General features: G+C 34.3%; 1 protein-coding gene across 1 annotated transcript in view; it reads right to left on the minus strand.

The window, feature by feature from the left end:
* Window positions 1-4,532: 4,532 nt before the first annotated feature.
* The window catches only part of LOC140666224 (uncharacterized), a 42,977-nt gene continuing 33,291 nt past the window's right edge, over window positions 4,533-14,218 (minus strand). The window contains exon 3 of the mRNA XM_072893162.1: window positions 4,533-10,212. Within this exon, the coding sequence (XP_072749263.1) occupies window positions 10,198-10,212 (15 nt within the window). The 3' untranslated portion in view covers window positions 4,533-10,197. The remainder of the gene's footprint in view (window positions 10,213-14,218) is intronic.

The raw sequence follows: 14,218 nt of genomic DNA on the forward strand, positions 1-14,218 counted from the left end.
AAAATTTATGAGACTCGATATTTATACATTCGCTACTAGAAATGTAAACATTATTATTAACACGAAGAGTAACTCGAATCGCGCTTGAAATCAGAAACACTAGAATTATGCATACTGTTTATTTCTAAATGTGTTTTAAGAGACTATCACTCTTTTTCATTGCAATTTGATAGGACCGAATATGTTTTGTTCAATTATTTGAAAGTTTTTATGCTTTACTTTTTAATGCGATTGAACAAATATATGATTTATATTCAAATGTACCACTAAAAGTTATAAATAAAATATTTCAAAGTTATATCATGCAGTCTCTCTATATCAGAAATTGTATAACATTCGCAAAAGTGTTTTTACCACGATATACGAAAATTTAATCAACTCTCTCTCTCTCTCTCTCTCTCTCTAACATCTTCTTTATTAATGATTTATTTATTAAATAAAATGCGAAAATCTTATTACACTCTAAATTAATTAACATCTACGTATATAAATATTCTAATTATAATTGTATGAACATTTTAATTGCACCGATTATTATTTGCGCGCAGCTTTTATGTTTAATATTTTAATTATATTAATATTAAATTATTATATTAATATTAAATTAATATTAAATTAATTTTTATGTTATGTCAAACAATTTGTAAGACAAAAATTATATTATAATATATATAAAATGTATATACGTTACAGAGTGTAAGTTGGATATTAATTTTTGAAAAGACCTACTAGTTTCAGCACAGAACTGTTATATATGTGTGTATGTGTATGTGTAGATAAAGTTTAGTGTGCCAATTTTATGTTGATTCTGTGCGACATTTGAAATCAAGCCCCGCGGTGTTTGATCGATTTTGAGTTTCAGTGCCACGTTAAAAACATTGATTTAACACTTGTCGTTAAAAAGTTGTAACTTTTTGATTCTATCTTGTCTCACTCTTTATCTTTCTCGCTCTTATCATAAATGTACAATATATGTATGTAGACTGTAATATGTAGACTATGCATTTGGTTGAAAAGTTGTTCTCACTTTAGAAAAAGACAACATGTTTTGAACAGTAGCGTGCTGTCTCTCTCCCTCTCTCTCTCTCTCTCTGTTTCTCTCTCTATCCTACCAATTAACAAAGACTTTTTTTCCGCTTCTATTTCTCTAGACAAAGATAAGGCTATTGTTTAACACTAGCTATGTTTTTGTTCACAATAACTATTTCTTTCTAAAATCATGACATTTTCTAAATAGAACAGAAAGAGAACGCGCCAGTCTATTATTATAAGTCTACGGCTCTCTTATATCTATTTTTCTATATTTATTTATACATTAAAAATATGCAGATACATAAAGAAACGACAAGCGTATATACTTTTTATACATTGTTTTATGTTGCTTATCTATTATTAAATTATATTTTTGTAGACTTACAAGTAAAAGAAATTAGATATTTATATTAAAGAATATATAATGTTAAATCAACTTTTCGGTAAAAAATTGACTTAAAAACTCGATAGATAAAATGTAATATTCTAATACATTAAGGAGATTAAAAGTAATAATATATATTTATAACGTACGTATAACGGAGTTTGTAACTTAGATTAAAAATATATTTAAATAAAAATTCTTGAATTTCTCTCTTTTCTTATATGTTGTCTCTTTGAAAATACAATTATATACATATGAGATTATATATTCGAACTCATAAACTAAAATCCAAATTTTTCAGGTATTTTTTTAACTTGTAAAAAAATAGTGATTATATTCTTTCATTGCAGCATGTTTATTTTTTTTGTTCTCTTACATTTTATATTGTAATCTAAAAGTCAAAACATAGCAAAATCAATTCCAAGCATTCCTTTACTAATATTATGCGTGATCTAATTTTATTTTTTTTTGTTAATACACACACACAGCTTATGTATTCATATAAGATACAATTTTATATATGATTAGATTTATTATTTTAGGCACAAGTTTTCCCGCAAATACATATATAGCTATGTAATGCGTGTAGATGAATCCGTTCTTGATGATCGTGCGTTTTGCGACTCAAAGATATATTCGCGATCATATACGTCCATTCGCGTATTTTATGGTTTATTAGCCATCGCGAATTTGTTTGCGTCGTAACCATATTCCGTAATTCCCGGATAGTCTTTTTTACGACTTCTCGCGATACTGCTACACGATACTAGGTCTCGTGATTTCTACCTTTCTCATTTGCGCTTTATCTCTGGTTTTCCGCAAAATTCCATTGTCGTTATATATATCCATAGCCGCTCTATAAAGCCACACTTTTCTGTCGTGAAAACATTCGGTCGTCTTGATGGCTCATACAAGTTGGTTACCGCATCATATATATGACTTTAGCGACATGTCAAACAAGAATTATATTGCATCGACCGCATGATGTAATAATGTTTTTTGTTAAAAAAAAAGGATAAATATCTGATGTATATAATTTATTTCTAAGGAATTAATTTTAAAAATTACAACATGTATATACATGTAACAATATGTATATACATATTGTATATACATATATAACCATTTTTAATCTGCTTATTTGGTCATTTTTTTATCAATTCTGATAAATCTTTTAATTCTCACAATTACTTATGAATACTTTAAGAATGCAATTAATTAAATCGAAATGTTTAGTAATTGTAAAACTATATTTTATATACAAGATTGTTAGATTACTATGCCAGGTTGCATGTTGCAAAGTTTAAACGGATACATGAAACACAGAAGAAAAAATTCCCGATTGATTACAGAAATACGCTAGTGCAATGAAAGTCATGTATTATATTCCACCACTGGAAGAACGTTGGCTCTCTTTCTCTCTCGATATAGTACATATTTCCCACGTTTGATCGATAAGGGAAACTATACAGAGGGTAACATAGTTACAAGAGCTTATGAAATAGGTGGAAACGAAAGACTGAATCATATCGCCCATTTCGAGAGAGCATCGAGAATGTTTTTTTATACGAAATAAAATTTCGAATATATACTTACGTCACGGTGATACAACTGCAGCTTATGTTTTGAATTGAAAAAGATAACGTCACTGGTGCTGAATTTCAACTTAAGTACGTCATAATAATAACGTACACGAAATAAAATCGAATTTCTATTGAATAAAAAAAGAAGCATACCTTAATATAACATCGTTGTAAATCCAAGAAAATCTCGGAAGATATAAATGGTTAAATTATTACGGCAAAAATATCAAGAAGGAGGAAAATAGATTTAAAAAAAGTAGAAAAATATAAGTTAACCTGCTGAGTATTTTTCAGTTTAATATTTTTAATTGTTTGTCAAGTTGTCGTTAATACGTTAAAACGATTCCTACAACGCTTGTCATTGATTCGTGCGCGCGACTGAATGATATCAAATTAATAAATCTTCCGATATATAAATTATAACAATAATCACTCCCGTTATTACTCTCGTATCGTTTAAAAATATAAATTGTCATACAGATGAATGTAACGCAAGAGTGGCAAAATTCCAAAAACGCGCGTCAGTATTTAATTCATTGGTATTTTAATGCAAGATAAAATTTTCGATAGAGCTCTGTTAGCGGCAGATTTTATCGACCAGGGCTGGATACGCTCGATTATTAAATAATCGCTTTGGCTCCGATGTGCCTCAACTCATTGTTATCGCGCAATCGACAGTGGAGTATATCGTGTTTACAGGACAAAGCATCGCCGAAAGCAAACGCCGTCGTATTTCTGTCAAACGCGCACGGTAATGCACGTGCCACGCCATTCGATGCACCGTTATTTCCGCGACGCATTGAAAAAACTGCGTAACATTCGCAATGTTAAAAAAACGCAGTTGCGTCCGACATATTTCGACCGGTCTTGATCGATCGCGATAGTTTATCGAGTAACGCGGTTACGTGTTATACGGTTACAGCGTAACAAGAATGCGGTCGAATGAAACCGAGGTACATCGAGGTACGGGGGTGCCTGAATATACTGAGTAGTTTCCCATGCCGCTCGAGCATGAAAAACGCATCGATACGCAATAAAAGCCGCGATTCGAAAATACGATGCGCTAAAAGGCGAGACCGATGCGTTTGTATTTCGCGGCCGCTTTTATCGCCCAGCCAGGCGTGAGAGCTGCATTGATCGCATATCAGTCGGGATGGCGTTCGACATTTTTATAGAAAGTAACGGGTTGGAAAAAATGGAGAGCTATAACGTGTCAAATTTTTCTTTGCATTTTTTTTATGGCTTAAACAATTTCTTTTCTGGAAAATCTTTATTCTGTTTTGCTATATGTAATCATTTTTAACACTTTTTATGGATTCAGAATAATTACAGAGAATTACGGCAGAGAAACTATGCCGGCAAGATATTAATAATCTGTTAAATGGATAAGAATAAGAGTTGAATGAAAAAATAAAACGTACTTCATTTTGCTGCAATGTCACAGATTTGCTGGAGTATCGATAATTTTTTGCCGTTTTAAATAATCCTATTAAATTTACATCTACCGCTTACGGATAAGATAATAAAGTAGATACCATGTTATATGACATTTTTATTCGAACGTGGCTTATCATGTTAAGTACATAGTTCCAAGCTTATTGTGTTTGACCATCTCGCACGATTTCACAATTCGCCTCGCCGAGACAAGTCGATCCACTTTATTCATATGGGCGAATGTATCTCGGAGAAGAAATTCCCACGAAATAGATAGTTGATGCGTCACGATCGTCTCGTGCTCAGGAGCGAGCGAAGAAATGGCGGACTAATTTCATCAATAACTCAAACATATTTTAGGTTTTAACTCTAAAATCTAGTTGAGAAATAAATTCCAACCTAAACAAGATCGCGAAAATAGGGGTAATTCCGTCTATTAATTTTTATTACGTAAAATTGTAAATGTTATAAATCACAGGGCCAATTGCAGTAATAGCCGGACGAAGAATTGAATTAGCCGTCGCAAATAGAGAGGGAATTCTCGTAAAACGAAAACTTTTCGAAAAACACTCCGCGACAGCCGGTTTTCCATTGAAAAGGAACATCGAAAGGAACCTCGAACTTTCGACTTTACGTCATTCGTTCACGCCGCCCCATCCAGCGAGAGAGAAGAGTCCGAGGAGGCGAGGGTGTAACAGGTGGCACGTTCTCTCCCTGCTTCCCTCTCGCGCGCTCTTCTCCTCGACGACGCGCGATTCAACCACGAGTCGAGGCAGTCTCGCCGTCATTATTGACCCGTTCTCCTCCGACGGCAAGAGGACTTTACTATAAGCCCGATCTCTCGGTGCCGAATGAATTCTCGTTCACGGTCGATCGAGAACCGCCCACGGAATGATCCTGCACCGATCTCCCGTAATAAAGTTCGGCCCGTCTCTTGTATACACGACGCGCCCGTTGAATAGAGATTGCGTTCCTCGACGGGAGGAGGACGGGAGCTTCCAGAGAAAATTCAAAGATTCGGCACCGTGAAACAATTTCATACTTCCAAATGTAATACGCCGCGCATGCAGCCGGTTCTCCCCGAGAACGTTCCCATTATACTTCGAAATGTAATCTGCGTTGTAATCTCCGCAGCAATGGATATCATCGTTTCTCGGATCGTATGTCTTCGGAAAACAAACGATTTGGAAAAATTTGCAAAAATAATATTCATCTGCTATTACTTAGGCGAGTAAAAGCAATTTTTTTGAAAAAGATTAATAAAACACAATTTGTTCATTTCAGCGCAAATCAATATTGCTAATAGGTAGGTAAAAGTACGTTTCTTTATACAACGTAATATTAATAACTTCAACATATTTATCCGTCGTTTAAGTACAACGTTTCCAAGTAAATTTTCCTCCTCTCGTTCACCAACCTCTTTAAGCTGTCGCCACAATATTCTTCGCAGGAAACCTCTTGTCTCTAAGAACGCGATATTTGGGTCGACTCTGACTCGCGGAACATAATTTCGCGACGCTCAGTATTTACCGTCGTCGACGGATGTTGAAATATTCATGAAACGAACACCCCGCGTCACCCCGCCCATCACTCGCTCGCTCCTGGTAGCAGTCTTTCCCTCGATGGTCCCTATTGTCTACCCTGTGTTACACGCGCTCATCTTCTCTTACCTCTTCATCATTTACGTCATCACGCACGCCTGGACAAGCCCGGAAAAGTACTCCCCCGATCGCGAGAGCTCGTTCTTTCTGGACATTACGCTTGCTCATCTATAGTATCCTCTCGTTCTCTCTCTCTCTCTCTCTCTCTCTCTCTCTCTCTCTTTCTCTCTCTCTTAACGAGTTTATCGCACAAACACGCAAGTATACACACACAGACGCACGCATACATACGTACATACGCGAGAAGAAGTTGGCGAACTCACGCGATCGTGATCTTCTATCGGAAGATGTCGACAGTACAATCATCGCGCGGCTCTCTTCGTTGATTCGTTTTTTTCTACCACGATGAAAATGGGAAAGAATAGAGCGAAACGTCGTCCGCGTTTCTTCGGATCGACGCTATCCCCGCTGCACTCACACATATTTACAAAGTCATATATAAGTCACACTGGCTCGCGCTTGTGGATGTAAATTAGTATCGGGTGTGTGCCTTAAGCGATTAGACTCGGCGGGCATCTCTCGCTCGCGTGCCACCTATGTAAGAAATTCTCTATTTTAAGAATCAAGTGTCTCGTTTATCTATCGCAAATCTAAACTGCAACACCGTGTTTCTTTTTAGCCCCGATATCTTTTGTGTCTTCGAGCACTTTATCGAAACGGCGAATCTGCGGACGTCACGTGCGCGCACACCTCCGAGAATTCGCTTGTCGGCTGAAGAGGAAAGCGTTTGTACATTCTGATGAAAAATTTCGCGGTGTAAGATATATCGTATAATGTATAATTTACGTTCTCTTGTACAAATTCTTTTTAATTGTACCAGTTAAAAGAAAATTAATTACGAAAACGCAATTACATCTATCACAAGTAGTATACACACATAAAAAGCGTTGCATCGCTCCTTATTTTATCATAGGCCAATGATATTTGTTTATGTCATTTATCGACATAAGCGCTATATAATTTATAAAATGCTATTTCAAAATTCTTGATAAATGGTTTATTTAGATTAGTAACTAGTGCACTTTCACATTTGTCGCTCACTTTGCTACATTTTATACAAAAGCTTTGTAACAAAACTTTTTGCGTGTACGTGTGTGTGTGTGTGTGTGTGTGTGTATGCGTATGTGTGTATGATGCAACGTTTTCCCTGGTGTATATAAAATGAGATGTATGCAACCCCAATTTCAGCCGTACTCATCACGTAACGCGATAAAATGACATAGCTCGTATATGTATCACGCATTACACAAATTCTATATTATTCAAATAGTCAATAAACTGAACATTCGTGCACATTTAATCCCGTGCAAGATTAAATCGATGTTATTCCTCGACCTGCGAATTTCATTCCATTAATCGCTGTCGATATTTGAGATTTTAAAACAGACAGATTAACTAAATAATAATGAGATAAATCAATAACAAATGAGATTATAACTTAAAAATACGTCACAGTTGCTCGTTATTGACAATTTTATTAACGAAACGACAAATACCTTGCTTTTAATGACTATAATGATGGATCGAGGGAATCTATGCGAATTATATGATGTACGAACTATATTGCGAATATCCAACGAATACTAAACGAGAAATTCAATCTCTGGCTCCGCGATTTCTCGCCGATTTTGAATTGGGATTCGCTCGATTATCAGGAGGACGCGTAATTAGTGCGTCCACTCGTTTGACGATTAGGCGGTCCATCCGGGGTGGTAATTAACGTTGGCATCGTTAGCGCATTAGTCTCGTTACTCTCCGTTCACGTTATACCTCGGCAGTAGTTTGAAAATACGATGCATACACACGTCTAATTTACAAGAAATAAAAATTGATACGCGAAATAAAAATAATAATAAATCTAATTAAATCCATGTTTGGCAAAATCAATATTACTTTTTAATTTAATGAAGCGTATGTGTCAAATCATTACTCAATAGAAATAATATCTATTCTTCCTTTTATTCACAAAATTAATAAATACTGCATCAATATTTTATAGCACTCGAAGCTCCTATTAATTTAAATTAGATCGGATAAAAGTTACTTTATACTAACCAAAGTTCCCTTCTATTAACGCTGGAGGAATTGATTAAAGCTCTTTCGTCTATGAAACTTTTAAGCACTGTTCCCGGCGATTTTTGCACATATTCAATCCTCGGTTTATGTATCCGACGAGGACGGAGATAATTCGATGCATACCGCGACGAATAAATCAGCCATAGCGGAGTCAGGGATCGCTAATTTGTTCGAGACACGCGATGACGCGTGTCCAAGTCGACGGAAAATCGACTTTTTCTACTATGTTGGACGGCTTTCCTCCGGCTCTCTCTCTCTCTCTCTCTCTCTCTCTCTCTCTCTCTCTCTTATTTTTCTGTATTCGCACCTCTGTCATATCTATAATTTGAGAAATTTATTGTACACACGACACTGCTTTGTCTTCAGAATCCAGAAGCGATGTTTGGTTTGCGAAATATTCGTAAGCAATCAAATATTGCATAATATAATTATCATTAAAATTATCGCCAAGGTTTTTCCTATATTTAAATCATTATTTGTAGTAACTAAAAGAGAAACATTGCATTTTTTGTATAATCAAAGTACCACAAGTAAAAAATGTCAAACCTAACTTGTTATACATATATGTTTACTTTCTTTATATAAAATGTTTTTTTTTTACTAAAAATATAAAAATTATAAAAATATATATATAAGAAATATTTTTAATTAGAATCTATTTAGGAGAGAGATAAAATATGTATAATTTATACAAATTGATGCACGTGCGCGAATAAAATGATAGAGGTAGAACTCTGCGTATTTATTTATTTTGTTTTATTAATTATATTATTCCCGTTGTTTCGAAATTGCTTGGATATTCGCTATTACACGGCGTAGAGTAGATTTTTAGGGAAATTGCGATAATTTGTGTCATGTTTATATGATCGCAGAAACACAATGTCAAAAGAGACAAATATAAATAGGTAAGAATATCTTCATAATATGTTTAGAACACGCGAAAATGCGTGCTTGACTGACGCGAGCTTGTAAAGTTTCATTTTTCTTGTTTGCTTTGCTTGTAGTTTTCCTTAATTTTACGTTTTGCCCCGTGTTTATTCGTCGCAGCGTATTTACTCAATTCGATTTTCAAGGAAAACACTTTTAAAAATACTTTTTTCTCCACCGCGTAATAATAATTTGCTTTTTTCGTACATTAATAAGAAATTTTTTAAATAAGATGTTAGCAAGCAAGGGTTCATTTCCATGAAATACAATGTACTACATTGTTTAAATCTGAGAAGATAAATATATTAAAAAATTTTGATAAAAATTACCTTTAGTTATATTGTAAATGGGTTTCTTTCGTGCCAAAGAGTAATAACAAAATATAAATTGTGTTTAAAAGTTTCTAAAATTATATCTAAAATATTAAGCATGTCGATGAATAACATACTATATGTATATAAATAGTTATCTGAAAAATAAATATGAGAAATTAAATTTTAAAATTTAATTTTGTCGTCATAAAATTTTTCCTTAATACTCTCGGATTTGTTTCTTGTGTTGAGCGCACTAAATATTTTCTAATCTAATAAAATCTTTCAAAACACGATACATGTTAAGCCTACACTCATTTTCTCTCGATTCAAAATACAAATCGCTCTTACTCGCTATTCATCGCAATATTCCGAATGAAACGTCACACAATACTATCCTTTGTCTGATTACCTGTAAAAAAATTCAATGCCGTATCACTACCCTTAACGGGCGCATCTTATCAAGTCAATTACAGGCACACGCTCTCAGTATCGTAACACTTTTCTCGTAGTCTTTTAGCACGACACCGTGACGATGAATTGCGTTACCAAAAAAATATCTGAGCGTGATGTGCCGCCGTCTTGAAGCGATTTTCGGGGCCGTCTGAATAATTTGCTTCGGGATTGTTGTTCCGCCAGCTGCATTCTCGTTGGCACATGGTGGACTTTACGTTCGAACGATTCTTCATCGTTGCCATTGTTGCCACCGGTGACATCGATGACAACATGATCGTCTTTATCGTCGTCACCGTCGCTGTCGGTCCCCGAGGAATGATGAGCCGCAATAGCTAGGTCGCCAAACTCTGGAACATGCAAAAACGCCAACGATGAAACTCAATATGTCTCGTTAGGACGTTTAATCGGCGACGGCAAAAGAACTAAGCTATTGTACGCGGATTAAATGAAAGAAAAAGGAGAGTGTCAAAACAAATGGATGGCTAATCCGCTTAAAACACAATGGACGTTAACGAGAGAGGGTCGTCGTTAGCGCCTTTCGGGAGCTGTACTACTTTCGGCATTTTAACCCCTCGGGTCATTAGTCTATTTTTCTCCCTGATGTGACTAACGGCATGCCGTCCCAATCGAGTGTGACGCACGAAGTGCCGACGTTAGTTTGTTGCGACGCGGGCTATTAGGGTTGTTTTTCTCCTTTCTCAATATCGTATAAACGAGCATAAACTTCCGTATGCGTGTGAAACAACTATTAAAACACTATTGTAAAGTCTTTATTATCTTTAGACACACGTATGTTAGAATCGATATTAAATCATCTTTCAGAGTGTATAGATTTATCACGGAAAATAGCCAGAGATATTTTTGAAAAGTCTAGACAGTTTAATGTCGATGGATTGAAATTGTTATAAATGGTACGTTTCCTATTCTGCAATACAGTGAGTTAATCGAGTTTTTCTATTCCTCCATTCTCTCCTATTTTTTAAGCAACGTACATTTTTGGCAGAATTTGATTTGCGTTTTGTGCTGGGTGTCGATGGAAAAAAAAAGAAATTAAATCGACGAGATCGTCCTTAACAAGAGATTCAAGATTAATCAAATCGTGAAACTGATATTTGCAGAGGTCACTCGTCATCTATTTTTTTAGAACGATACTGTTTGTCTCTATGTGAAGGAATTTGGGTTTGTTAATTGAATTTGCTTGAAATGAAAACAATTTTCGACGACTATAAAGTGTGCTAGAACATGACTGTGAGATAACGTATACCCGTGATTCACGATCAAAAAATTTACGTAAATTATAGCTATAAAAATAATAATTGTATCTCGTCTATTATACCTATTATATTGTTATATATACAATTATTTTTATTTTGTGTTTTATTTCTATTATTCTTACGCTATTAATATTATTGACTACAATTGCTAAATATAACTCTTGAATGATCTTTAAAGAAAATATCAAAATACAATAAAAGCATTAAATTAAATATATATGTCAATAACGGAATAATAACATTTTCTTTTCTCAAAAATCTTTCGCGTTCGAACAGCAATCAGCTATATCAGCGCAAAAATGAAAACTCCAGCGGAATCCATCATCCGCGACTATAAAAGCGGAGATCAAGCAACGGGCTATAAAAATGAGACTTAACCCCGAAAGACGGCGGCGCCGGACGATTTTCCAATAACAATACGACCGTCGAATGGCGGTGCTATCTTTAATGACACCATTATATTATCTCTCGCACGAATCCATGTATAAAGATCGGTATTGCCGATCGCAATTTGCGCGATCACCGATATTGCACCCGAGCGGTTCCGCATCGTTGGATATTAACGTTGCAAATCGCCTCCTTTTGCCATCTCTGTTCCAACCCTATCTTCGCTTTCAACCTATCTTCCTCTTTCTCCCCGTCTCTCTCTTTCTCTTCTTCCTACTTTCTCTCGCTCTCTCTTTCTCTCTCTCTCTCTCTCTCTCTTGCAGAATTCTCAGTTAACCAGAGCTATAGCTGCTCGAAATTCTACCGGGGACTGTACGCAATCAGCTGCTAATTGGGAAATGATTGGAGGCGCCTCCGCCGATAGTATCGCACCCCTAACTACTCCTGCTGTACCGCTATATAATCGCCAGCCAATATAAATGCCCCCATAAATGCCAAAGCAGACACATATGCAGCTCGAACCGTCCTGCAATACTGCACGAAATAAGCACCAGCCATTCCATTTATTTGCTACCATCTTAAAATCGATATCAAGACAATATTTTTTTTTATTTTGCTATATATACTTTGCTTAAGGAAAGAAGAGAGTTAGAAATGATGCATATATATATCAGTTATATATATAATTGATACTTTTACTCGTAAATTAAGTATCAAATTTTTTAAGATTTTCCTTTAAAATAAGAACAAATTTTTTTAGATAAAAACGAAAAACCTTGAAAAGTTCTGTAATTCAGAAGAATAAATTAATTAATAATTTTTATATTACAATGTTATTATATTATATGTATTATAGAGAAATGATATATATGTATATAATTAAATTTTTACTAATATAAATTAACTTTTTACCATAATTTAAATTTATATATGTATATATGTATATCTTTTCTAGTACTTTATACTTCATAGCTTTTAATAATAAAAAAAAATATTAGTATTTTTACTCTTTGTACTATGAAAACTTTTTTACATTAAAGTGACTTTAGATAGTTTAATGGAATATAGAGATGATGGAAAACATATGAATAGACGTGCCAACGTTTATTCGTAAATCGTTTATGATGTCTATTGAATCGCGATGTTTTATCTATTTATAAGACTTCACTCTTGAGCTGGAATTACGATGCTCTTATTTTCACGCGAAATACAGGTCAGCCGATAATCGCAAGTTTTTGCGTTGCACATCATCTGGAAGAGAACTGCAATTATACATTTTCGCACACGAGCACAGGAAACTATTAAAAGAAGATATGCTTGAAGTATCTAAAAAGAATTATATGACTTAAGCGAATTACTAAGTTGCAAATAATAGTAATATGACTCTATTATCTCTTATATGTTAAGTCCGTGTCAACAATCTGATTGTGAAATATACAATAAAGAAATGTTGCAATTTTTATCGCATTTTTATAAATATAAACGATGCAAATCGCATACAATTCCATTTAAAAGCACAGACGAGAATTTACGTCCTTTTGGCTTTTAATTTTCGAGTGCCAGAGAGTATTGTTTGCGGTGTACAATCATCAATATTTACAAATCGATAATAAAAAATTTCTCGAAAATTGTATATGCGACCGTCGATGATTGATTACAATTTTATTTGTAATAAATGTTTCACGACTCCGGAAACTACTTTCAATTTTCAATCAATACTGCAGATACCTTCGCAGTACGTTACTTCGAAGCTTATCTAAAACTTTTAAATGAATTTTCCTTTATTGCTACAAAGGTTAAGGAAAATGAAGATGATATTATATTAACCTTCATTACGCATGTTTAAACTTTGGCATGCTGATATCAGAAATACACAGAGAATTAATAATTGATCAGCATCATTGATGCCTATCTCTTTCCCTCTCTCTCTCTCTCTCCCTCTTTCTATCTCTCTTTCCGATTATTTTTCTCTTTTTCTTTTTTATTCTATTTTTTTCTTTGACTCTCTAGAAGCAAGGGGTTCGTAAAAGTAATTTCCGCATTCTCGCAAACACGGTTCTCACAATCAACTGCAAACGAACCCGGACGTCGATTATTATGAAGGATCAACGAAGATATTACTCGCATCCTTGGCAGAGTCGTTGTTTATTCTCTTTAATCTAACGGCTAAGCCCAGAATAAAGATAATAGCTTGGAGAGTATCTTCCTAACAGTTATAATGCTCGTTCTTAAAAAATATGTTTTAAAATTATGATGATTAAAATATATGATAATTACACCATTATTAATATACATTACTAATGTAATGTAGTGTAATAATCATTATTATATCCGCAACATTTATTAAGCCTACTCGTCCATGTTTGATTAATTATAAATGCTTTTATCAACTTTCCTCCACAATTGGCACATTTTTTAATAAAAATGTGACTCTAATAATAATCAGAAAATAATATAAATAATATTAACTTTGCCGTTCTCTCTAAAATATATAAAAAATATGTTTTTGCTGTCAATTAGAAAAAATATAAAAAAAATTTAATAAAGAGTTATTTCGATTGTCCAACGAACTTTAATTCTTGGGAATTTTCTTTTTCCATCATACAAAGCAGACAATTAACCTGTACCGATTATAAAGTATGCGATAGACAAAGTAATTGCATGCACTCCTCTTTCCTTTTTCATTATCCCT

The sequence above is a fragment of the Anoplolepis gracilipes genome, chromosome 1, assembly GCF_047496725.1.
Source record: "Anoplolepis gracilipes chromosome 1, ASM4749672v1, whole genome shotgun sequence".
Lineage (NCBI taxonomy): Eukaryota > Metazoa > Arthropoda > Insecta > Hymenoptera > Formicidae > Anoplolepis > Anoplolepis gracilipes.